The sequence below is a fragment of the Cibotium barometz genome, chromosome 3 (assembly GCF_041138505.1).
Source record: "Cibotium barometz isolate CiBa-2024 chromosome 3, ASM4113850v1, whole genome shotgun sequence".
Lineage (NCBI taxonomy): Eukaryota > Viridiplantae > Streptophyta > Polypodiopsida > Cyatheales > Cibotiaceae > Cibotium > Cibotium barometz.
This window is the reverse complement of record NC_141048.1, coordinates 29,135,931-29,161,700: the sequence shown is the minus strand read 5'-3', so window position 1 is coordinate 29,161,700 and position 25,770 is coordinate 29,135,931. Positions and strand designations below refer to the sequence as shown.

The following is a 25,770-nucleotide window of genomic DNA, read 5'->3' as shown; positions in this document are numbered from 1 at the left end:
TTGGTCAATCTAGACCCCCAATTAAAAACAATGGTACAAGAGATTGTATATTGAGAGTCCCCTTAGAGTAGGATGCACTCTTCAATTTAAGACTTCATTGTAATGAACAAGACTAAATGAACAAGAATTTTAAAAATTGACATGGTGAAGGTATCCTTATATACACAACCACTACAAATTAACATTATTAAGGATAGAAAGAGTCTCCTTGGAGTAGGATGCACTTTGTCAAAATTACGATTATAATATTTCATTTTGATGAAGCTTATTCTACTAAAGAAATAATAAAACTTTTGCATTAACAACCAAAAGATAAAAGGAGTCCCCTTAAAGTAGGATGCACTTTGTGGATGCATAAGAGGAGTCTACTTAGACTAGGATGCACTCGTAGCATACCAGCTCCTCATCTCATCAAAAACAACATCCCTGCTTTCCCTCAACTCACGTGTAGCAGGGTTATAACACCTGTATCCCTTTTGCTCAAGGAAATATCCAATAAACACACATTTTTAAGCTTTTGGATCCAGCTTAGTTTTCAACTCATCTGGCACATGCACATATGCAATGCATCCAAAGACTTTCAGATGAGACAAATCAGGTTTTCTGCCAATAAACGTCTCCTCTGGAGTTACATCATGTATGGCTATAGTTGGAGTCCTGTTCATGATGTAAACTACTGTAGAAACAGTCTCACCCTAACAGCTATATGCGCGGCATATTCTTCTCTCCTATCAATGCTTGTGCAATCTCAGTAATGTGCCTGTTTTTCCGCTCAGCAACTCCATTTTGCTACGGAGTGTATCTACATGTGAACTGTCTCTGAATACCATTCTTCTTCAAAAATTCAGAGAACTCATTGGAGAAGTACTCTCCCCCTCCATCTGACCTCCATGGAAACTCTCTTAGAGGGGAAGAATATAGTAGAGAAGTGAATACCTTTGACATTTTAAGGATTTGTTAAGGATTAATGGGTCTTTGACTTTTAGTTGATTGATCTATTGGCTTACTAGCATATTAACCAAGGTGACAAGGTTGGGTGCCACGATCTTATGTAGATGTAGATATAGTGTTGTCGAAGTCACTCTGGAAAATGGATTAGTGATAAGAAAATCATGATAAACTCTTTTCATATAGGGGATTGACTTAGGGATAGTCCAAATGAAGTTTAGTCACCAGAGAAAGTTTAGTTCTTGGGTTAATTGGAAATCAAGACAAGATCATGGGGTTTTAAAGGGGGAATTGATTTGGGGAATGAAAATTTTTAAACGAGGAATTGATTTGGGAAATGAAATTTTTTAAACGAGGAATTGATTTGGGAAATGAAATTTACTTGTGACTATAAGCATGAGGCATTGAAAATAAGACCATGTTTAAGAACAATATGTAGTTGGAACCATAAAATTTCAATGACTTGGATTAATCTATTATGTGCCATGATGATTTGAGAATCCTAGGCTTGGATTCTTTACTAGTATTGTACGTTGCTCATATGAGAACTAGTCAAGAAATGGATCAATACCATAGCACGGTTAAGCTCTAGAATTGGATATTAAGCTTTTACAATATGGGATAATCTAATGAAGGGAGGATCTTATGTTTCTAATGCTCTTGAATGGAGTTGATTGATCGCTCAGAGAGTGTGAGAACACCAATGAGAGAATTATGGGCATACTTGGATGAAATTTTCCTTAAGGACATATAAACTTCAACTTGGTTATTAGACCCTAAAGATTTGGTTAGCCATCAAAAGTTTCCAAATAGAGACTCTAATATTATTTGGTTTTGACTTTGGATAATCAAAGGAATTTTTCAAACTATCAACAACCTTCATGTAATTTATTAAGGAATCAATCTTGGCTTGACAAAAAAAAAAAAAACACACACACACACACACACACACACACACACACACACTTACCTGAGAGAAGTCAAAATTGGGCACCAAAATCAAGTCTAGGCCATTTCGATTAAATAAATTCCAACTTTTTCAAGAGCAAACGTGTTTTTCTAAAGTTCCCTTTTAGTATCTAATTATTAAAATGGTTGAAAAAGTCAATTTCTATTTTGCATACAATATTGTTTCTATTTAAGGAAAGTTATCAGCTGCACATGCCCTTCCTCTCGAACATGCACAAGGACTCGTATTTCTCCTCGTCTTGTGTCCCTTTGCTACATACGGAATGACTCTCCCCGTTTGTCTCCCTTTCTCTCTGCATCCCATGCCTGTGTCTCCCCTCCTCGTCTCTATCCCTTTCTCTCTACATCCCATGCTTGTGTCTCCCTCTCTCTGCTCTATAGTCTCTCTCTCTCTCTCTCTCTCTCTCTCTCTCTCTCTCTCTCTCTCTATATATATATATATATATATATATATATATATATATATATATATATATGGCATGCTTCTCCTAGTTGCTCTCTACTAAGCCAGTGAAGACGAATCACGAAACCACCTACTGAAGCTGTAAGAATTCGTGTCTTTTTCAGCACCTTTGTTCCTAAAGAAATTGGAGATATTGTTTACACCAGATCAAATTGCTCTAACTCCTCTTGGCCCTAGGGGTTTTCAAGGGTGCTCTACAAGCTGGTGAAGACAGATTTTGATTTAATCAAGTCTACAGTGAGATCGAAGCTCTTTATCAAATCTACAGCAAGTGACTTTGGTAAAACAGAGATTAAGCATTCAATGTTTGGTCAAATCTTGTATTTCTTATCTTAATCCTCTACTAGACTGATTGCTATTGATGGCCTTGAAAGGATTTGAGCTCATTTGAACTCTAAGGCCTCAGATCTAGACTCCCCGCATACTCTATTTTCTGTACATAAAACAAAGGATTAATTTACTAATCAATGATTAATTAATACTAATCACTATTTTTTGGTACAATTGAAGATTCAAATTAACCATTAGGTATCTGATACCAATCTCTATAACTTCAGATTGTAATTCAGAGATGGTTTGACACTCCAACCATTCCGTACAGATTTGTTACCCTTGGTTTAATGTATTTTCTGATAAAATTATGCTGATAAATTTGTGGTAATCATCATCTTGCATTTAACCCACACAAATTCAAGTTATTCACAGCCAAAGTTACATTTGAAAATATGCATAAGAATGAATGCTATATACATTATGTATTGGACACATTACATCATTGTTGTAAAAATGGGATCAGACACTATCCTTGTCCAAAATAAGACAAGAGGCAAGACCTCTCGCATAGATTTGGGTTTGTATTACATAATGACACAAGATAAACATCAAAAGCTCAAAAGAACTATCAGCAATACATTAAAACATGTTGAAGATCCAGGTGTGTTAGGAGTATTCACTTGAAAGGAGGTGTTGAAATATACAAGTGAATAAAGTGTATGCACAAACAAACCCTTGGCAAGAGAAAGAAAATCTATAAATGTGAGAAAACCTGTGAAAAGGTGAGAAATATCTACTAAGAGAGAATAAAGGATAGCGTGAAAAGATTTAGAAGATAAGATATTCTGGGAGAGGTAGAGAGAATCAAGCAAAAGAGGTGAATGAATCAAAGAGAAATCAGTGAGATTAGATGCTTGGATGTAAACTCTATAAATTGAAGCATTGGCCTAATAAGAATTTGTTGATTTTTGATTATCTATGCTTACATTGAGCTATCAATTAATTACTCATTAATCATATCTTAATTATCATCTAATCTCTTTGTCAATGATGTTGATTCTAGCATTTGATCCACCATAACCCACGCATGCTTGCATTTTAATACTAACATCTTTCAAAGAAAGATCTAGTCCCTTAATAGTAATGAGTTTTAGATAAGGTGGTGATTTGTTATATGATGCCAAACTTGCACTTTTTAAAAATTTAATTTACTGGCCTCTTAGTTAAATAACGGTTGCATAATTATCTCAAGTGGCTGCAAATACAATACAATACAATACTTTTATTGCACTAAGTTGGGTAGCCTTGAAGTACACAGTATGGCAAGTGCAAAATAGGATGTATAACAAAAAGGACAAATGGTGCATAGCATTTGCATCACCATCACCATCACTAGGAGCTCGTAAATCTTGATACTTATTTGCAGCTTGGATAGGCCTTTGTCTTTACATTATGCTCACAACATAGATTTCCATTGAGATTTCTCCGATTTCTCCTATCATTTACTTCTACATCTGAACTCAAAAATGGTTGAGTACCCACTACAAGAAGATAGGCAAATCCATCCATGGCAAATGCTTCATATCATAGCAAGCCCTTGAGATCCTTCATGGGCCCAAACATCCTCTTGCTAGTACCCACTTCATAGAGAGACAAAGGATCACTAAAAGTGTAGCCCAGTTGCTTTACATGCTACTCATCATTCCAAAGCTGTGAAGTACAAACTACAAAGATTTGCCATTTTACATAACCATGTGTAAAAAATGGAAAACATGAACAACTTCCTGCTAAGTCATTGGGTACAGAAACAAAGCATTGCGTAACACCATACAAAGTCTAAACCACATGAACCACACCCCTCAAAGAGAAGAACAAAACTCCTAAGACTATTGAGAAACCCTCAAATAAACCATTTGTGTGTAGCCATTGAAGAGGCCCTTCTCTAAGCTATTTAGCCCCAGCTGCACAAACAGTTTTTTCTCATCATCTGTGATAATGGGATTGGTCGTGCGTGCAGGATCATACCTACTCTGGTGAGTTAATGAAGGGGCAGCCACAGGTGGCAATTCCCAATAAAGGCCTAAGACAGACTCTACTTGCTTGGAATTTTCAAGATGCTCCTTTTGGGTGATATGCACAAAGCTATGGTTGAAGTTGTCCCTCATTTGCCCCTTCACACCCCACCATGCATCACCAGGTCCACATAACTCATGCACATCCACTGCCTTCTCCCACAGCTCTCTTCTAGCCATCCTCACCCGAGCTTCATCGCTGTCCTTGGAGCAACTATGCCCCCCACCTATTCACATGGATGTACAAAACCAAGAAGTTCATCTTAGCATGCCTTATTACATGTGTTGAACGTATCATCAAAAATCCAGTTTTGAAACCATTTCCTATCATCATGAGGAAGAGCGTTAATTATACTACCTTTTATATGAGGCTGGTCACAAATCTGGCGAAACGAGTAGTGATCACCAGTACCAGTATCATAATTATCCTCAAACACCAAGTGTTGAAAGCCTGCCTGCAATGCCTGCTGAAATCTGCACCTTCACAAAACATTTGAAATTGAGATATCCCATAGCCATACCAGCTCCATCAGGACAGGCCAATAAACCTCACATACAAAACAACAAGAAGAACAAGCTACAGCCTTGTCCATCTCTTGCAGTGTCCAAAGCAATTACATTTTGTCTTCCAACTGTTTTAGGATGCACAATCAAGGATAGGAATGCACCACCCTGAGGTAACCAACTGGTCTAAGAGTGTGAGGCAAGGAACATAATGAGCAAGGAAGCAAACAAAGACCAGAAGTGTGGGAACAGCAGCCCACAGAATAACAACCAAAAGGTGGCTTAGTCCTCCCTACGGACACCTCCTTGTGGAACATGCTCCAACTAATACTCCCTATGGAAACCTTAAAGCACAACCTGCGATACAATGAAGAAAACACTCCCTCCTCCAAAGCTCTCCCATGAAACCTCGTTTTCTGGCACAATGTCCAATGGTGAAGACATCCACTGACATGTCTCTGTGTGGTGCCACCTGTGAAGAAATCACCTCTGTAGCTAAAGAAAGGAAAAATTCTTTGGCCAACTCTCCCTATGGCTGTGAAAAATCCTCCAGATCTGCCTTTTGATGTAAGTGGGATGACATTGCCACTAGAATTGGGCTTATCCTTTGCGACCTGACCAAGGCCTTCGTGGGCACAATCCTTGCCCTTCAGCTTCATAGTAGTCATCCTAGCAGGACAGTCTAGCATCTTGCATCTGCAAGGCATACAAGTTTTACCCATGAGTTTTCTGGGGAAGAATGACATCCATCATCAAAGGAGTAAATGAAGTTTTGGGCTTCAACTGGCAGCAGGGGGTTCTCTTCCACATAAGAAGATGGAAGTGGCTCCAACATTGCCTCAAGAGGTTCAGAGGTTCGGGAACGACAGAGATGGTGTGTGAAAGGATTCCACAAATAGGTCAGTGGTGGTGACTCAGGTATTTCCAAGTGGATTTAGCAGCATTTACCATGTAGTTTCCACACCATGTACCCCCTCTTAGCTCCTGGCTGTGAAACCAACCCTAGGGAGCTAGAGTGCCCCCTGAGCATAGCCTGAGGTAGAGACTTCGTGAAGAGGTCCGTCGCATTGTCCTCCATCGAACAATAAAGTAGCAAGATGTCACCAGCCAAGATCTTCTCACGTACAAAGTGATACTGTATCTCTATGTGCTTGGTCCGGGCATGGAAGACCGGGTTCCGAGCAATAGCTATACAACTCTGGTTATCACACTGGATGACTGTGGGCTCCTTCTATGGAAACCCAATCTCGCCTAGCAGCCTTCGAAGCCACACAACCTCGCAAGCAGCACCACAAGCAGCCCGGTACTCTGCCTCTGTCGAAGATAGGGCAATAGTTGGCTGCCTCTTACTGCTCCAAGAAACTGCTCCTGAGCCGAGGGTAAAATTGTAACCTGAAGTAGATCTCCTCGTTTCTGGATCTCCTCCCCAATCTGAGTCACTCCAACCTTGGAGTCTGACTCCATCCCCTCTTGTGTAGAAGAGTCCTAGATCCTTCGTATTCTGCAGATACCGCAAGATCCGCAATCCTGCGTCCCAATGAGACTTCAATGGTGTCTGCATAAAAGAGCTCAATAGCCCCACGGACAAGCTCAAGTCCAATCTAGTGTTCAGCAACCAGATCAATGAACCAACCAACTTCCGATGCTGCGAGGCATCAACTCGCTCACAAGGATCATTAACAGTTAACTTTGTATTTGGGTCCATCGGCGAGGTAATAGACTTGCACTTCTCCATCCCAAAGGCCTCAAGCAACTCATGAACATACCGCTGCTGAGAGACGAAAAACCCCCTCTGGGTCTGCCGGATCTCCAATCCCAAAAAGAAGTGGAGTAAGCCTAGGTCCGTCATCTCAAACTCCTGTGACAAGGCAGCCTTCGTCACGCTAATGTGCTCCACATGACTGCCGGTGAGAATGAGATCATCGACATAAAGGATGATAATCGTAACCATGCCACATTCCCGAAATAGATATAGGTTGGGATCTGCAACCGATCTCTGAAAACTAGTCCGAACAAAGAAGGAATCAATCTTCTTATTCCAAGCCCTGGGAGCCTGTTTAAGACTATTCAAGGCCTTACGTAACCTGTAAATCATCCCTTCTGATCCTGGAACAACAAAGCCTGGAGGTTGCTCAACATACACCTCCTCCTGTAGGTCACCATTAAGGAACGCAGATTTTACATCCATTTGATACAAAGGCCACCTCTGAGAAGAAGCAAGGGCAAGAACGGTCCGAATCGTGGTCATCTTTGCTGTCGGTGCAAAGGTATCCTCGTAGTCGATGCCTGGTTGCTGAGCCTAACCTTTAGCCACGAGTTTGGCTTTGTGTTTGTCCACCGACCCATCTGACGCATATTTGGTCTTAAAGACCCATTTGACACCAATGACTGACCGTTTCGACGGCCTCGGTACCAACTCCCATGTGTTGTTCTTCTCGATGGCATCAAGTTCCACTTGCTTGCTTTCCTCCAAGTATCCTGCGAAAGGGCTTCCTTAACGAAAGTGGGCTCCTTGCCCCGCATGATACGAGACATCAAAGCATAGTTTACCTAAAGAAGCTCCGCTGTATTGCTTTTGTCACGGACTCTGTGCGATCTTCGAGGGCCATCCTCTGTGGTCCCCTCGGAGAGTAGCTCCATGACACCTGACTCCCGAAGGGTGTCCATCAACCACCTGGGTACTCGAACAGATCTTGGAGCCTCCTGCTACTGCGGGGACTCTACTCCAGCTGCGGGCTCAACCTCCTGTACTGACTGTGGTTGACCAACTGGAACAATGGTCTGGGAATCATCATCAGACTCCTTTGGATCTCCAAGAAGTGGCGGCTCCTCGACAGTGGATACTGGAACATGCTCATCAAAGACCACATCCCAGCTGACAACAATCTCATTCCTCTCTGGATCATACAATCTGTACCCCTTGGAAAGAGAATTATACGCCACAAATATAAGCTTACGGGATTTGGAGTCAAGCTTCCCCCTCTGCTTCTTCGGAATATGTACGTACGCATCGCTCCCAAAAACACGGAAGGGAGAGACATCAGGTTTCCTGCCAAAGTATGCCTCAAACGGAGTCATATTACGTACTGAAGTCGTTGGAGACCGGTTGAGGGTATGGACAGCCGTTGCCACAACCTCTCTCCAAAGTGGACGAGGAAGATCACAATGCTCCAGCATGGTCCTCGCCATCTCCACCATAGTCCTGTTTTTGCGTTCTACAACTCCATTCTCTGAAGGCGATCCTGTATTGGCTAGTTCCTGATCTGCACAAAATCTGATCTTGCGTTCTACAACTCCATTCACCTCCTTTGTCAGCCCTGAGAGTCTTTACCTGCAATCCACACTCTTTTTCCACCATCACGCACCAATCCTTGAACCGTGCAAAAGCTTGGTCCTTCTGTGAAAGAAAGTAGACCCACGTGAATCTGGTACAGTCATCAACAAGCAGCATGAAATAGAGAGATCTTCCCAATGATGGTGTCTGCTGAGGTCCAGACAAGTCAATGTGAATCAACTCCAATGGTTTTGAAGCCTGCCAAGAAGCCTGCTTCAGAAAGGATTCCCTGTGCTACTTACCACGTATGCAAGAACTGCAACATCCTTGCTTGCTGCCAACATCTGGCAAGCCAACCACCATCTAGTCCCGGAAAGCTCGCCGCAGTGCATCCACATTTAAGTGGTCAAAACGAAAGTGCCACAGATCTCCGACCTGAGAACCTGTCAATGAGGAGAGTGCAGAGAGCTTGTAGATACCATTCTCCACACCGCCTTCCCAAACAACCTGGCCAGTCTCACGGTCCCGTAGAGCAACTGAATGCTCCTCAAATTCCACCCGAAAGCCAATCTTGCATACTTCATGCACTGACATAAGATGAAAACCAAGAGCAGGGACGTAAAAAAATACGGGAGGAATGCTTACCCCCCTTGCCGTCGAGAATAATCTCCATCCGGCCCTCATTGTGTATCGGAATGGTGGAGTTGTCGCCAATGAATATGCGACCTGACTGCCGTTTCAGATCCAGAAAGAAGTCTCGAGAAAGAGTCATGTGCCTGGAAGCACCACTATCAAGAATCCACTCCCGGGTATCCTTTGCGGTGAAGCCAACTGCCTCCTCGCTCGAAGACGATGAAGCATCTGAGTCCATCATCTCTAAGTGCACAAATGCTGGAGTCTTTGCACCTGAGACTGAAGAATCAACACTCTTCCCAATCCGCTTAGGACACTTCCTCCAATAGTGGCCTTTCTTGCCACAATCATTGCAGAACCTCTCGGCCTTCAGTTTCTCTCGATCTGTGCCAGGCTTTTGCAAAATTACGATTTTGAGATTGCCTATATAAAGAGCAAGAATAATGTGGTGGGGCCGATGCTTAAATGTTCGCTATCGACTATTTCCCAAGTACACAAAGATTGAGTTCTGGAAATTCAAGAGGAATATACGTTAAATAAGGAGGTGCCACGAATGGTGCAGGAATTACAACACGGTTCTTAGAAAAGAGTTGCCTCGCTTCTGGCTACAAAGATCTATAGAGTCTACATGGTGCCTATAGGCATCATCAAAAATTAAAAGCAAAGGCTGATCTAAGAAATGCATTCTTCAGCACAACGATGGGGCAGTTGGGAATTTCAACACCTTTGATAAGATAAGAGCTTCTAATTGAGAGGAACGTGAGGAAATTACATGCTTCTGTCCCGCAAGATGTATGTATGCAGTGGATTCGTATTTCTATGGATTTCACTATATGGGTCTTCCACACACACAAAGAAAGGTTGCGATAGCTTACATGTTGTGGTGGATAGGTTGACAAGGGTGGCACATTTCATCTCTACAAAGGTCAAGGATACGACATCTATCGTTTTTGCGAGGCAATTTTGGGATCCTACCTTGAAGTTACATGGTGTACCATAACATATTGTAAGTGATCAAGAATGCCAAATGCATGATGAGTTCATTTTGCAAACAATTTGTTTGAGATCATGCAAACCAAGTTGATGCCAAGCATCGCTACCATCCTGAGATCAAAGGCCCAAACAAAGGGCGTGAATAAGTGGGTGGAAACTTAGTTTGAGATAGCATTTCCATGATGCTCAAAGTGTGTGGGATGAAGGCTCAGCCCGAACCTCCGCTGTGAGGAGGGTTCGTGAATCGTTCCTCTTGGTCCAAGACCATGGGCACAAGCTCCTCCCATGTAATGGTGCTGAGCTTGCCACTAGTGATCAAAGCGGAGTAGAGAGCGGAATACTGAGAAGGCAAGTGGGAAAGCAAAGTAATGGCCATATCTTCTGTTGATATCTCCTTCCCAGCCTGGAGCACTTCTTGCTTAAGGGTCTGCAGCTTGTTAATATGCTCCCGTATCGTCGACGACATTGCAGGGTTCATAACCCGCATCTGTACGTCCAAGAAAATCCTCTTCATGGGCGATACCTTATTATAAAGAGAAGCCAAGTGCTACCATATGCCTTTGGCCAGCATCATATGCTTTACGTGATTGATTACTTGCGGTGTGCAGTTGAGGAAGAAAAATGAACGGACCCTGGCGTTGACACGATCCCACATCTGTGCCTGTGCCTCACGGTCCTTTCTGGTTGACTGTAACTCCCCTTCCTCTGCTTCCGGCCGTGGAACCCCGACAACGATGAAATCAGGAAGGTCATATGACTCCACCACAGACTCCATCATAACCTTCCATATGCCGTAATTGTTCCCGACCAATTGACGGTTCACCGAGAACGTGGGGAGTGTTGGGATCTTCACATGCTTCTCAGCCATCTCTAACAAATCTGCCATTGCGGGGATGTAACTGGAAAGGGTGGGTGGGTGGGGAAAAAAACTTACACTTACAAGTGGCTGTCCAGCAACTCAGCCCGCCGTCCTCTTGCTTCTTCTCTTCCCGAACAATCCACCAATCAGCAACGCAATAGTCCCCCTCTTGCTCAGAAAACTCCCAAGATCTATCAAGAGCCTAGGGCTCTGATACCATGTCAAAATACGCAACGGAGATGATAACCAAATCTGAGACCACAAGAGCAAGTAGAGTGCAGAAAATAGACAGCACAAGAGAAGGAGAGAGAGAGGCGTGTAACTCTGCTCTATATACACAAGATCCCGAAGTGATACAAGATACAATGGAATGGGGGCCATGGGGCCATTTTATATGGCCCCAAGTACCCAGTCGGCCTGTGCAAAAGCTGCCGACAGCCTCACGACTGGTGTCATCCAGTCAGCCAGCACAAGAGAGGTCCACAAACTGTGCAACCCAGTCGGCCAGCTCCCAGAAATAAACACGTGCATACTAGTGCAGTTGGCCAGCTACTGGGTCATCCTGCCATCATAGGGCAGCCACCCATACCATGGAAAAATAGGGAGAAACGGGGAAAAAATACGGGGAGTGAGGAAAAATGAGAAAACACCTACAAAGGGCGGGCACACCCACAACAGAGGCCCTGGTGTCTGGTAAAGACAGGAGATGACTTCTAACAAGATATTCATTTACGACTAATGCTGGCATCTTTCTCTCTCTTCCTGAGATAGATATTCATTTAGGACAGACATAGATCTATTCATAGATCTTCATTGTAACCATTCATTTAATATAACTACATTGCATTGCATTGACACCATTGTCTATCTCTTAAATATAATTAAGTGCAATTTAGTTAAGCCTAAGGTTGTTTTACTACGATCAATCCCTCGCATGTCACATTGGTATCAGAGCTTTATAGGGTAAGTTGCCTTAGTTCATGTTCATTCCTTAAGTCATTTAGTAAGCCAACACGTTAGTCGCTTCCGCTCAGTTAAATCCAATTCTCAAGATCTTGCAGCCCATCCTTAGGGTTTTTCCCTAAGGCATGCATCAGTAACCCATCCATCTGCATTCTTGCATAGCATATAGGGTTGCACATGGCTTGCATCAGCATAGTAGTCATCCTAGCAGGACAGTCTAGCATCTTGCATCTGCAAGGCATACAAGTTTTACCCATGAGTTTTCTAGGGAAGAATGACATCCATCATCAAAGGAGTAAATGGAGTTTTGGGCTTCAACTGGCAGCAGGGGGTTCTCTTCCACATAAGAAGATGGAAGTGGCTCCAACATTGCCTCAGGAGGTTCAAAGGTTCAAGAACGACAGAGATGGTGTGTGAAAGGATTCCACAGACAGGTCAGTGGTGACTCAGGTATTTCCAAGTGGATTTAGCAGCATTTACCATGTAGTTTCCACAGTGGAGAAGTAGGTGTACCACCCAGCAACAGTCTAGCAGAGGGGAATGTCACGTGCACACCCTATTGGTGTACAACTGACATGGCATTGTAGGCATTCATAAACATTTAGCAAAGCATTCTTCGCATTAAGCAAAGGCATTCAAGCATTATCCAGGCATTTATAGCAGTTAACACATGTACCCAAGCATAGATCATTGGCATAAGCATCCTAAGCACTCGGCATCCCAGTTGACCAATCCTTTGGTGGCTTAGGTGTCTAGTCGGCCCTGCCAAGACCAGCAATTGACCATGCCCTTCATCAGCTGACTCAGCATCTACCTCAGTCGTGGGCATATTAGCAGCAGCCTACAGCATCTACATCAGTTGTGGGCATATTAGCAGCAGCCGATAGCATCTACATCAGCTGACCAACAGCATAAATCAATATATAAAGTAACGCATCATTCATGCTAGGGATATCTCAGGATCTCTAGTCTCCTCATCGTTTCCAGCCTATGGAGCAAAGGGGATCAGCCACACGGTCAGCCTACAGTCAGTAGACAGCATTCAGATAGCATACAGTTCATCTCTTGCTTCCTACATAGAGGAAAACCAACATTCCAGGGTGGACCTCAGCATTGGAGAAGGGAACATTCAGTCAGCATCAGCATTCAGCTTATCTCTCTCTTCCCGAGATAGATATTCATCTAGGATAGACATAGATCTTCATTGTAACCATTCATTTTTTATAGCTACATTGCATTGCATTGACACCATTGTCTATCTCTTAAGTATAATTAAGTGCAATGTAGTAACTAGCTAAGCCTAAGGTTGTTTTACTACGATCAATCCCTCGCATGTCACACACACCTTTTGATGTGTGCTCCTTCATTGGGATTTGTGTAGCTTACTAATCCCACACAGACAATTTGCACACACTTCGATAGTCCTTACGGACTTGCTAAAAGGAGTCAAGGCTCGAAGGCAAAAGTTATAAATGGCCTTGTCTGCCCTTAAGGCCTTCCAAGCACTCAAGCATGCCCTCATTGAGGCGTCGCGTTTGAAGTTAGCCTCATGGAATGATGCTTTTGAGATAGTCACTGATGCGAGTAACGTGTCACTGGTGAGATTTTGCACGAAGGACATCCCATTGTTTACATGAGTTGCAAATTGAATTCCGCACTAGACCAATGTTGCCACCAGGTCATTGCTTCGCCGGAGAGGTGAGGCGCTACCAAGTTGGCTCAATCTTGAGGATTTGGAAGCTTAGCCAAAGAAAAGTATGCCACAATTTGATGAATAAATTGCATAACTGCACCATGATCATGCTTACCATCATACTTACTAAAATTTGGTTGAGCTTGTATGGTGGTGGAGGAACTTAGACCTTGTTGCGTCAGGGTAGGGAGAATTAACAACATGTGTGCTTGAATAGATGTTATCAAAATTATTGGTTCTGGAGATGCATACCGTCTTGATCAAGTCTTTGTTGGTGTTCTCGGGCTACTTGGTCTGCCTGTTGTTGGTCTTCTTCAGCCTGGAGTTTGGCGTCCTCAACCCTTCCTTCATCATCACGTCGGGCTTCTTTGGCCCTTCGTTCTTTAGCCTTTTTGGCTGATTCTTTTTTCTTTGTTGCTCCATGATGAGGAACAATCTTTCAAGTTCTGAGAGTTCTTTTGGTTTTCAACAGCTTCTTTGGATTTTTCAACCTCCTCTTTAGCCTTTTTTTTCTTTGGCTTTTTCTTCTTCCTCTTCTTCTTTAGCCTCAATTTGTTGCCTAAGCAATCTGTTTTGTTCCAAGATTGCTTTTACGAAATCTTCACTGAATTGCGGAAGCGTTTTAACTTTTTGTGGTGGTGTCTTCTTTCTTGATCTCTCTTTCCATGTCTTCTTTGTGGCTTTTTGAAGAAGTCTCTCTTGATGTCATGTGCATCACAGATGCCATGGACATTCTCAGGACTAGGTCCAGAAGATGCAAACAGATAAAGACCATGAACCAGTAGAAGATAGGTAGAACCAGAATGATCAGAGCTTCAGGTGTATCATCTGAAGTGGACGTGGAGCAGGACAAGTGGGATCATGGAAGGCAGCAGACAGCTGAAGCGCATGATCCAGATAAGTGCAGTCGGCTGGCTGCAGAAGTGAGTCGGCTGCAGGACAGGAGGTGTCGGCTGCCCATAACATGGTCGGCTGAACCAGCAGATAAGGGGGCAGCAGCATGCACAGGAGGATATCCAGTCGGCTGTGCTTAAAAAAGGCATTAATGAAGTATGAACTGGCCGATCAGCAGTCGGCCAGCTCCCCATGTAGTCCAAGGGCTATAAATAGCCCCTCTTGCTCAAGGTTTTATTCATTCAGCCCACTAGGGGTTTGAGTCATTAGGAGTCCTAGTCTAGGGCAGAATTTTGGGTGTTTTACCACCTTTTCAAGAAGGCAGCCAAGGGCTGCAGATATGTACCCTTTTTGTACCATAGTATATACTGAATTTCCAGCACTTCTCACACTCTCTCTCTACTCTCTCTCTACTTGCGTTTTTGCATCAAATGGTGCGTTTTTGCATTAGAAGGTTTCCAAGAGTGTTTAGGGCTGAAAGAAGACTACCTAGAGCTTCCGCATGTTACATTGGTATCAGAGCATCAGGCTCAGCCAAGCTAAACACTGATTCAGTCCCATATGATGGTGTACAGGTCCAAGGTACAGGAAAGTACACGGATTCGAAGCCCAAGGCGGGAACACAGATCGAGAAGAACTCCCAGGAGGTTTGTTGGTGGTGTTCCACAGTGCCAAATGGGGATGGCAGTTCCGTGAGCCAGATAGGTTCTCAGGTAACGGTCCCAAGGGAGGTTGATCCTCCAAGGGTGATGTGAGAGTGCCAGACTCAGTTCCAGGAATGAAGACCAAGACTGTGTTCAGAGTCAGGGCAGGAATGGATTGTGGACTAGAGGAAGACCAGATGCATAGATCTTCATCAGAGACAGAGTGGTTTGGAGAACAGGCCGGGTTTTCAGAGAAAAGGGTTTGCCAGGGATGGATGATGCAGAGGGACTTCGGGACAGGATTGGGATGATGACAGTCATCCAAGAGCAGGTTGGATTCCCGTCATCAAGTTTCGCAGAGGGGGATGTCATGTGCATCACAGATGCCATGGACATTCTCAGGACTAGGTCCAGAAGAGGCAAACAGATAAAGACCATGAACCAGTAGAAGATAGGTAGAACCAGAATGATCAGAGCTTCAGGTGTATCATCTGAAGTGGACGTGGAGCAGGACAAGTGGGATCATGGAAGGCAGCAGACAGCTGAAGCGCATGATCCAGATAAGTGCAGTCGGCTGGCTGCAGAAGTGAGTCGGCTGCAGGACAGGAGGTGTCGGCTGCCCATAACATGGTCGGCTGAACCAGCAGATAAGGGGGCAGCAGCATGCGCAGGAGGATATCCAGTCGGCTGTGCTTAAAAAAGGCATTAATGAAGTATGAACTGGCCGACCAGCAGTCGGCCAATTCCCCATGTAGTCCAAGGGCTATAAATAGTCCCTCTTGCTCAAGGTTTTATTCATTCAGCCCACTAGGGGTTTGAGTCATTAGGAGTCCTAGTCTAGGGCAGAATTTTGGGTGTTTTACCACCTTTTCAAGAAGGCAGCCAAGGGCTGCAGATATGTACCCTTTTTGTACCATAGTATATACTGAATTTCCAGCACTTCTCACTCTCTCTCTACCTGCGTTTTTGCATCAGATGGTGCGTTTTTGCATCAGAAGGTTTCCAAGAGTGTTTAGGGCTGCAAGAAGACTACCCAGAGCTTCCGCATGTTACACTTGACATTGTGGAGGCGTAGGTAGTTTTTCCTGACCACAATCATACCATCCACGAAATGCTCACTTTTGGTAGCTAAGTTGGGTCACAACCTGTAGCTCTGATACCAATGTAGCATGCAATAGGTTGATCGTCGTAACACACAACAAAGCCTTCTTTAAACTCGTGAGTTTATGCAATCCTTTTCTTTGAGAGAGATCAGTGGAGAGAGAGAAGATGAGAGTCGACACCAGATTGGGTCCCAATTACGCACTGAAGGCCCCCCCTGAAGTAGGAGTATTTGCTTGTATTTTTAGGAGAACTTTGTACAATGATAATGAATGATGACTAAGGACTACCCAACGCAAGGACAAGGAAGACCGAATGTAGGCTGAACTATATGCAGTCCAAGACATGTTGAATATCTCTTCAATGACCACTATGCAAGCCTAGAACTGCTGAGGGATGCACATATGCTCGCTGAATGCTGAAGACGATCTTCATTGAGGCCTTGGGGACTGTAGCACAACGAAATGCTGAATGCTTGATGTTTGCACAAGAAGCCGGAGGCTCTAGGCACACATTTCTGCTCTTGAATGCTTGAAGACTGAAATGATGATTGATAATTTATGCAAGGAGTGAGCCCATGTTTATATAGGGACATTACCTATTGGTCGGTTTGCTTCAAAGGCTGTCGGCCTGTTTTGGACAAGAGAAAAAGCTATTAAATAGCATTAAATGCAATGTTTTCACAGGTGTCCAAACTACTACCCGACTGTCTAATGCTGGCTGAGTGGCTGTTTGAGGCCCTATATAGGCTGCCGACTGGATGCTTGATGCACTGATGGTGTTTTAGACACCAAACCCAAGGCATAGCCCATTATGGGCTGCCTTATGGGCTGGCCCATGCTACATGCTTATGCTGTAAATGCTTCTGATGCAAGACCTAATGCTAGGCTGACTTCTACATGCTCCTACATGAATGTATCTACTGAAACCTCTAGCCCCTACATAGAAGGGGAAGCTATCTCTTGGTGGAGACATTGGGCCCAGGCAAATTCCCACTTTGGGGTTGCTGCCTATGAATGGGACTAGTTTGTCATGGACCTCAAGAAGCAGTTTCTACCGCCTCACTATCTTGAGCGGCTCGAGGATGAGTACTGGGGATTGCACCAGAATGCGTAGACAATCCTCCGATTTGCCAATAAGTCACTGACTTGGCTTTATAGTTGCAAAAATCAGAAGAGGACAAGAAAGGACAATTCCTTTATGGTTTAGACACGCAAGGACGATACCGGCAACTTCCTCGACTCGCCTTCATGAAAGGGTGAATTTTAGTAACTATAATGGTAAAGTTGACCCCACAACTCCGTACTCATGGATTCATCAATTTGAGACTTATTTTGCTGGTGGTAGGAAGTCAGATGTGAAAAAAGTTGTATTAGCTAGCCCCTACATAGAAGGGGAAGCTATCTCTTGGTGGAGACATTGGGCCCAGGCAAATTCCCACTTTGGGGTTGCTGCCTATGGATGGGACTAGTTTGTCATGGACCTCAAGAAGCAGTTTCTACCGCCTCACTATCTTGAGCGGCTCGAGGATGAGTACTAGGGATTGCACCAGAATGCATAGACAATCCTCCGATTTGCCAATAAGTCATTGACTTGGCTTTATAGTTGCAAAAATCAGAAGAGGACAAGAAAGGACAATTCCTTTATGGTTTAGACACGCAGATCCAATGGAATGTGCGTATGTTTGAGTCACAGACTTTTGATTGGGCACTTTCGCTTGTGCAAATTACCAAGATGAAATACAACGGTGGAAAACTGAAGACCTCCTAGCCTAGAGTAGCCAAGGCAGCAGTTGCCAATGGCAAGGGCTAGAACTATAACTAATCAGGGTCTACCCTACGAGCCTCTGGCTGCAAGAACTCGAACAATGCACCTCATCTTACTCTAGACCAGAAGGCTCGGGCCAGCAAGACACATGGTAAGCTGGGCCTCAAGGAGCACGACTAATATAAGGAGAAGGAGTGATGTTTCTTTTGTCATACAAAAGGACATACTTCTAGAGCATGCTCTAGGAAGACCCCTCCATAGACCACCACCACTCTAGCCTCGACAGCTTCTGTGGTGAGCCAGCCTCCCACAACAACCCCCCACGTTGTCTCTAGTTCTCTAGCTCCCAATCCTACAGTTGGCGCCATTGTCAATCAAGATCTCGAATATAAACATAAGAGCAACTATGCCTAGGAGTATGAACGAAATGACTTGCTCAAGACATTTGGCTATATAGGTGGCTAGAGAGTCATCGTCCTATTTGATAGCGACAGTTTAGAGGACGTAGGAGTGGAACAAGCCGCTCGCCAAGCTCATTTTCCTTTGACTTCAGTGGATAAGCAAGTGGAGGGATTTACCTTAGACATGACCTCGAGCATCAAGTTTGAAGCTCATTGTGCTAAGTTAGTCATTTAGGGCACATAATTTGTGCGAGATTTTATGGTTGCTCCTTTTGTAGGCGCATACATTATCTTAGGTATCGAGTGGTTTCACAAGTTTACCCCAAACATTGAGTGGGAGCAACACACTTTTTGAATATGTCCAAGGCTCCTATGATCATAAAATGTGAGCTAGGGATATAGACGAGTGGGCCTATGGACGTGGTGGCATGATTAGTATTCTGGCAAGCACTACTTTCTTCGATCATGCACTCGTCATTCTATTCCTAGAGGCAAGACAAACATTTGAGCACCCGTATCCTAGACAGCCTCATTCAGGACTCTGAGATATGTAGAAGGATAGAGAAGATCTGGGAGAGTCTGGATTTTCACTAAAGTTCAGCCACCGCAGGCGCCTTGGACGCATGAGGCCTTGGAGAGATCAGCAGTTTATTGCAAGAGACAACACAGTGCAGATCGGTTGGCTTCAGAGAGCGAGACAAAACCCTAAAATGCAGAAATCAAAAAAACAGCATGATGAACAAGCTCTGATACCATGTTGGTATCCACAAGATCTTCAAGCTATGGAGGGTGGAAGATTTCCATGATGTGATTGTGTAGGAGAGATGGGGGTACAAGAAGAGACAGGAAACTCAATCCATGATAATGGTGGAGAGAGAGAGATGTGATAAACCACGAGAGAGATGTTGCACAACTCAAATGATATTGTTATAAGAACCTCCCAAGTACATGCTTTTATAGGCATCAAGCTCATCTTTTGACCTAGGGCTTAATAAGGGCTGTTCACACCTCTAGAGGGTGTTCACACCAACTCTGAAATCCCAACAGGGCCAGCAATCAGCCCCTGACACCGGCATTCTGCACATCATCTTAGACAGTTCATTATGGACTTACAGCCCTACAAGTCAGTCCGTATCTTCGTCCAACAATAAACCTATGGCTGGGGAGCATTTGTGAGGGTTATTGGGACCCAATCCTGTGTACTGTACTCTTCTATCTTTATCTCTTCAGTTTGTGAATGATCTCTGCTTATCAAGTAAAAGGTTCCTTAAGCTTCTTCCACATGTAATTGTGTAAGAGGAGACTTGTGCGTATCAATTCTTTTTTTTTTTCAGTTCCCATCTGGAAGCTATACATTTGAGGACAGCTGCAGTCTTAGTGGGGGAGAGATCTGAAGGGCACACCCATCTATGTTTGTGAATACAGCTGTTTTCTCTTGTAACATGCACAACTGAATGCATACATTCCACCTAAATACAAAACTGTTTGGCTTTAATACAGCTGTTTTCTCTTGTAACATGCACAACTGAATGCATACATTCCACCTTATAATAAAAAAAGTGGTCCCATCAACTTTCCACAAAGGATAGAACTATACCTAGAGTCTATCTATTAAACAAAAGCTGAAACAACATGCTGTCTGTCTTTCTGATAATGGAAGCAAAAGAAAGACGATAACTAGTTATATTTCACAAGTTGAAGCCAATGCAAAATATCGCACCTTCTCAATTCATTCTGGTGATCATCAAAGAACAGGAAAACTTTTGAGTAATCTTTGATGCCATACTCTTCCATCACGCCTTGCCACTTTATGCTTCCAAAATCTATGAAGCTTTTACCAGCATAGTATTTGCAGTTGGCATCGACATAAGCGGGCCCCTTCTGTAAGTACTTCTCCGGGTGGCGGGGTGTTATGGAAATGATTGGCTTATGAGGCATGGCCTGCCTTAAAACCCAAGTTGAGTGGCCTTTGAAAGCCCCACTTTCAATCATAAGATCTGGTTGAAGCCATCTGGCCATGAACCAGAGACCAAATGAGTGGTCAAAGCCCATGCCAAACCGGTTGTTCTTTATGGGTCGGGTTTTGTAGATGGGCACAAAGTCTTCGATACCCCGGAGAAGGTCATCCCGTGTCCAAGCAACCTTATTTCCATTTCTCGACCTGCAAGACAACAGGGAAAACAATGTATTGTCAGCCGATTGTGTGAATGTGGTTTTAAGAGATGAAAGCAAGGGGAGACACCCACATCAAGAGCTTACTGAGCTTCATGGTGGGCAGTACAGTGGAAAGTAGGTGCAAAACAGATGAAAAGCAAAAGGGAGGCAGCTGCATCAAACGCGATTTGAACGGAAAAAGCCAAAACAAAAAAGCAGAAGGCAGAAGGCAAAGTTTGGAATGAAGGGGAAGGTACCTACACCAAGGAACTCCCAGAATGCCAAAGTCTGAGCTGGCCACTTGCTTTTGTAGAAGCGACCCACTTGAGCCTCGCTTGAAGAGCAGCTCATTCCACTCTAGCAGAAAGCCCAAAAGCAAGAAAAGCAGCAGTATGAAGGCACAACACGTGCCGGTTCCCAGCTTTCCACCTGCTTTCTGCCCCCCCTTCCATGACCTTGAGAAACTAGATGCCATAGCTCTCGCTTGCAAAAATGGCGGGCTTTTGAAAGATCTGTAAGATTTTCATGAACTGGATTTGCCGTAGACCTCACTGTTCATTCTCAGCACTGTCGAAAAAGTTGGCCTCGTTTCATTACACACATTGAGGACGCCCTTCAATGGGGCGTTGAGCGCCTTGCCAGGCCTTATATTTGGTCTCTCTCTAAAAGGCTCGCAACAAGAGTCGTGTCATCTCCATGTGAACGCTTCGTTCCCAAGGTTAATTAAACAAGGATTAAGGATGTGATTTTGCTTTTAGGATCAACTATTGCTTTGATCTCTACATGCAAGGGCCAATTGAATATGGCACCAAGATGTTTTCTGCATTTCCATTAAATATATTCTGTGTGAGATTTTCAAGAATAAAAGTGTTTTTCTAAGGTTTCATTTTAGTATATAATTGAAATGAAAATGATGACCCCCCATATGCTTTCTATTTGCATGCATTCACCCATATCCTTTCTATTTAAGGTTTCACAATTCTCTATAGAAGGCCTCAAAGGGCATTCAACGAGTGGAGGGAGGGAGGGAGAGAGAGGAGGAGGAGATGGAAGGGTGGAGGAGGAGGGAGAGAGAGGAGGAGGAGATGGAAGGGTGGGTGGAAATCATGTAACTAAGGTTGTATCACATGTTAAGCTCTTTTTGCTACTACTATACTCTCTTCCAAGCATCCATCTCTAGGGAAATGCGTCCTAGTGCATTATCCCTTCATATGCTACCACAATGGAAGACCTAATAAGAGATTACTCTCTTGATGAGAGTCATACTTGGAAGCTCACAATCCCACTCTTTAGTTCCTTTAGTTCTTGAAATCGATTTCTTTATTACGCTCAAGCTAATCTCTCACAACTCACTAATCTTATACTTCACAACACTCAAGATAGACGCTTTGAGAAAGAGGGTTTACTCTTTCACTCTTGAGAAATCATTTGCATGATTTCCACACATAAACATATAGCTTCACAATATAACGTCACAAACACAAAACCCATAAGTAATATTTTAAATGACAGCTAGAGAACTCCCAAGCATCATGGAGCTTGCAAGTCAATAAAAGCAGAGCAAGAATTAACAATAAGGGGTCAGATTAAGCTTAAGCTTGTAAAAGTCCATAAAATTTTAACATATATATAAACTAATAAGATATATTAAGGACACTTCACATATGTATTTGGCCCATAACTCTCTTCTACCTTAGTGTAATCTCTAATTCTCTCATTCACTAATAATATTTAAAAAAGTGTAATTATGTAGGAAAAGTGATGGCAAGCTTGTGGATCATTCTTATAAACATCTTATAGTCCCAAAAACCATTGTTGCTAAGTTGATTGCTCAACTATGCATATGCCCTCCAAGATGACAAGTTCATGACTTTGTCAATGGCATTCACCGAGTTATCACTTACCATCTCTCTTACATCTAGTCCCTTATATGTAGGGTTAGGGATGATGTGAAATACCATCTCTCTTACACCTAGTCCCTTATATGTAGGGTTAGGGATGATGTTAAACACCTCAAAGCAAGAATCGCACTTACTTGAGTGTGATTCCCAAGATCTCTACCATCTCTCTTACATCTAGTTATGTAGGGTTAGGGATGATGTGAAATACCATCTCTCTTACACCTAGTCCCTTATATGTAGGGTTAGGGATGATGTGAAACACCTCAAAGCAAGAATCACACTTACTTGAGTGTGATTCCCAAGATCTACGCACACATAAGTATATTTGTGAAGCAATTCAAGTTCATGATCTTAACAAAACCGTAAGAACAAAGGTGGGCTCTCACCACCTATAAGCCATCCCCAAGATATAGACCACACGACCTTGCCTCATAGTCTATATTTAGTTTGCATCTCAAAGGCATGAATGTCCCATACCATACACCCCCAATCCTCATAACTGTTGAAATATACAAGTGAATAGGGTGTGTGCGGGAACAAGCCCTTGGCAAGAGGCTGTAAAAGAGGATCTGTAAATGTGAGAGAACCTGTGAAAAGGTGAGAAGTATCTACTGGGAGAGAATAAAGGGTAGCATGAGGAGATTTACGAGGTGTGGAGATATTATGGGAAGAGGTGGAGAGAATCAAGCAAAAGAGGTGGAGTGAATCAAGGAGAAATTAGTGGGATTAGATGCTTGGATGTAAACTCTATAAATTGAGGCATTGGCCTAATGAGAATTTGCTGGTTTTTTATTATCCATGCCTACATTAAGCTATCAGTTAATTTCTCACTAATCACATCTTAATTATCATCTAATCTCTTTGTTAACGATGTTGATTCTAGCATTTGATCCACCATAGCTCATCACATTGCTGCAAATTTAACATGGTATCAGAGCCTAGCCTAGATCCATCAAATTTATGAGCCCATTATCTAACTAATTAGGATTAGTAGATGATTAAGAAATAATCACTTTTTTAGTTGTTTTCAAGTAGCTCTCTGCACCCCCAGCCAGTGGAGGGGCTTAATCTCCCTCCAGGAGCAACATTAGGGCAAGTCCTTCTAGGCATGCACAGCCAGCCTCCCAGCCAAGCAAATCGGCGCAACAAACCGCCCTCTACAGCTCACGAAATTTGCAATTCTGCAGGCGCATTTTTTAGAAGAAAATTTGATATTTTTGCTGCTCCAGATTAAATTGCTCTAATCCTCTTGGCCCTAGGGGATTTCAAGGGTGCTCTATAAGCTGGTGAAGACAGATTTTGATTTGATCAAGTCTACAGTGAGATCCAAGCTTTTCATCAAATCTGCAGGTGACTTTGGTAAAACAAAGATTAAGCATTCAATGTTTGGCCAAATCTTGTGTTTCTTGGCTTAATCCTCTACTAGACTAATTGCTATTGATGGCCTTGAAAGGATTTAAGCTCATTTGAACTCTAAGGCCTCAGATCTGGACTCCCCGCATACTATGTTTTCTGCATACAAAACAGAGGATTAATTTGCTAATCAGTGATTAATCAGTGCTAATCACTGTATCTTGGTACAATTGAGGGTTTAAATTAACCAATTCGGATATGGTTTGATACTCCAACCATTCCGTACCTCTTATGTAATTAGTCTTAACCTTTTTGCTTAGTGCTTATGTTGCCTTCACCATGGCTCTAATTCCCATCTATGATCCACCATGAAGACTAACATCATCTTTCACACTACCTTCGCATGTCGGATTACTTGGCATTAATTTACCCATCTTGCAATCCCCATTACCCATGCAACATTTGTACCTCTAACACCACCCCCTCTAATTGAACACGGAGAGAAGTGGCCTGAGACCTTGAATTGGGGCTTTGATACCATCTTTGAAACCAAGAGTTACCACCACTGCCCACGATGTGTCATGGTTCACACACCAAGGAAGAAATTGATGGTTGGCCAACATATGTGCCTAGAATGCCCCTTCTATAAGGGCCACTCTAGCACCCCTAGAGGCACACACATCTACATGGGCTTGCAGAGGCTCTAGCATGCTAAGGTAGCTCCCCAAAAGGCTAACCACCCCTCTAATCTTCCATAAAAGATAATATGGGGGAGTCAAAGATAGGAGGTGTCCCTTTGGGCTATATATACCCTTTGGGCTATATATATCCTTTGGAATATATATAGATAGGAGGTGTCCCTTTGGGCTATATATTCCCTTTCATCTTCCACACTGCTTTGCATGTGGGATTACTTGGCATCCCTTTTCCCATCTTGCAATTCCCACTACCCATGTGAGATTTGAAGTCTGCATTTTTGAATGGCCATCTCAAGGAGGAGGTTTATGTTGGGAAGCCACCCTGGTTTGAGATACCCAAATCAAAAAATAAAGTGTGCAGACTTTGGAGGTATTGTACGGGTTGAACAGGCCCCTCAGCAGGCATACGAGTTGTGGGGCCTATTTGAGGGTGTCTAAACAATCTGAGATGGCCATGGGAGCTGCTAGTTTCCATGGGACTATTTTATAGTCTAATATGGGGCCAGATGGTTAGTTGGTTATTTTTGACCAAGTCGTGGGTTGGTGATGTGGTCGACCTACGTCTATGTTGACCCTAGATACTATATATAGACTAGTTTGGCAGCCTTAGTTTAATAATTTAGTTCATTGTGTTCAACTCTTGCAAGCAAGACATCCTTCATCCAGAGAACCATTAAATCTCCTTACCTGTGATTTGGATCGTGCGTTTTGACATCTACATCATTGACTCAAAAATCTAAGGTTTGGGTTGACTAGATTTTAGCATTTTATAGTCAAAAACCTTGATAACATAAAATCATTATAAAAGATCATAAAACCTATTAAAAAACTTCAAATATCATAAAATCCTCATAAAAAGAACCTCATCAAGCCATTCTGATGTATGATCAAGTGCTTATACATTTGTAATCAGGTCGAATCATTACTTAGTCTTATTCTAACTGACCTTGAATATGAGACTTTGTATCATGCTCCAACATTAGGAAGTGGTACTGAACCACATGTAGAGTTGTCCTCCCTAATTACGCTAAATACTAGTTTAGAAGAAAACCAAGAAACCTTCATAACAAAGGAAACTATATCAATATTATAGGGTATAAACCTTATAGAACTTTTGTAGGTGAGAATGGAGCCTAGTAAGTGGGAGGTTTTCATAGGTGAATCATCACGAAGGGTTGAAAGAGCTCAATTAGCTCGCCAAACTAAAGAGAGG

The 25,770-nt window shown here is 43.1% G+C and overlaps 1 protein-coding gene across 2 annotated transcripts; it reads right to left on the bottom strand.

Annotated features, from left to right (window-relative positions):
* Window positions 1-4,370: 4,370 nt before the first annotated feature.
* On the bottom strand, window positions 4,371-21,222 carry LOC147639908 (DNA-directed RNA polymerase subunit beta). 2 transcript variants are annotated; one of them, XM_086775232.1, is made up of 4 exons: window positions 20,863-21,222; window positions 20,172-20,612; window positions 5,084-5,205; window positions 4,371-4,952 (listed from the first exon to the last, which is right to left on the bottom strand). In XM_086775232.1, the coding sequence occupies exons 1-4, from the start codon at window positions 21,078-21,080 to the stop codon at window positions 4,540-4,542; spliced, it is 1,194 nt and encodes a 397-aa protein (XP_086631358.1). In that variant the 5' UTR covers window positions 21,081-21,222; the 3' UTR covers window positions 4,371-4,539. The 2 variants fall into 2 exon arrangements, with proteins under 2 accessions (XP_086631358.1, XP_086631360.1); XM_086775234.1 differs by having other exon boundaries at window positions 5,084-5,199; window positions 20,863-21,221.
* Between the last annotated feature and the right edge of the window lie 4,548 nt (window positions 21,223-25,770).

Bases quoted from the DNA above. Each gene is read 5' to 3' on its own strand.
- LOC147639908 (XM_086775232.1), bottom strand. From the start codon at position 21,080: ATGGCATCTAGTTTCTCAAGGTCATGGAAGGGGGGGCAGAAAGCAGGT. The intron at 20,613-20,862 runs GTACCTTCCCCT...GTTGTCTTGCAG, and splicing joins CTGGGAGTTCCTTGGTGTAG to GTCGAGAAATGGAAATAAGG. The intron at 4,953-5,083 runs GTAGTATAATTA...CCATGTGAATAG, and splicing joins TGACCAGCCTCATATAAAAG to GTGGGGGGCATAGTTGCTCC.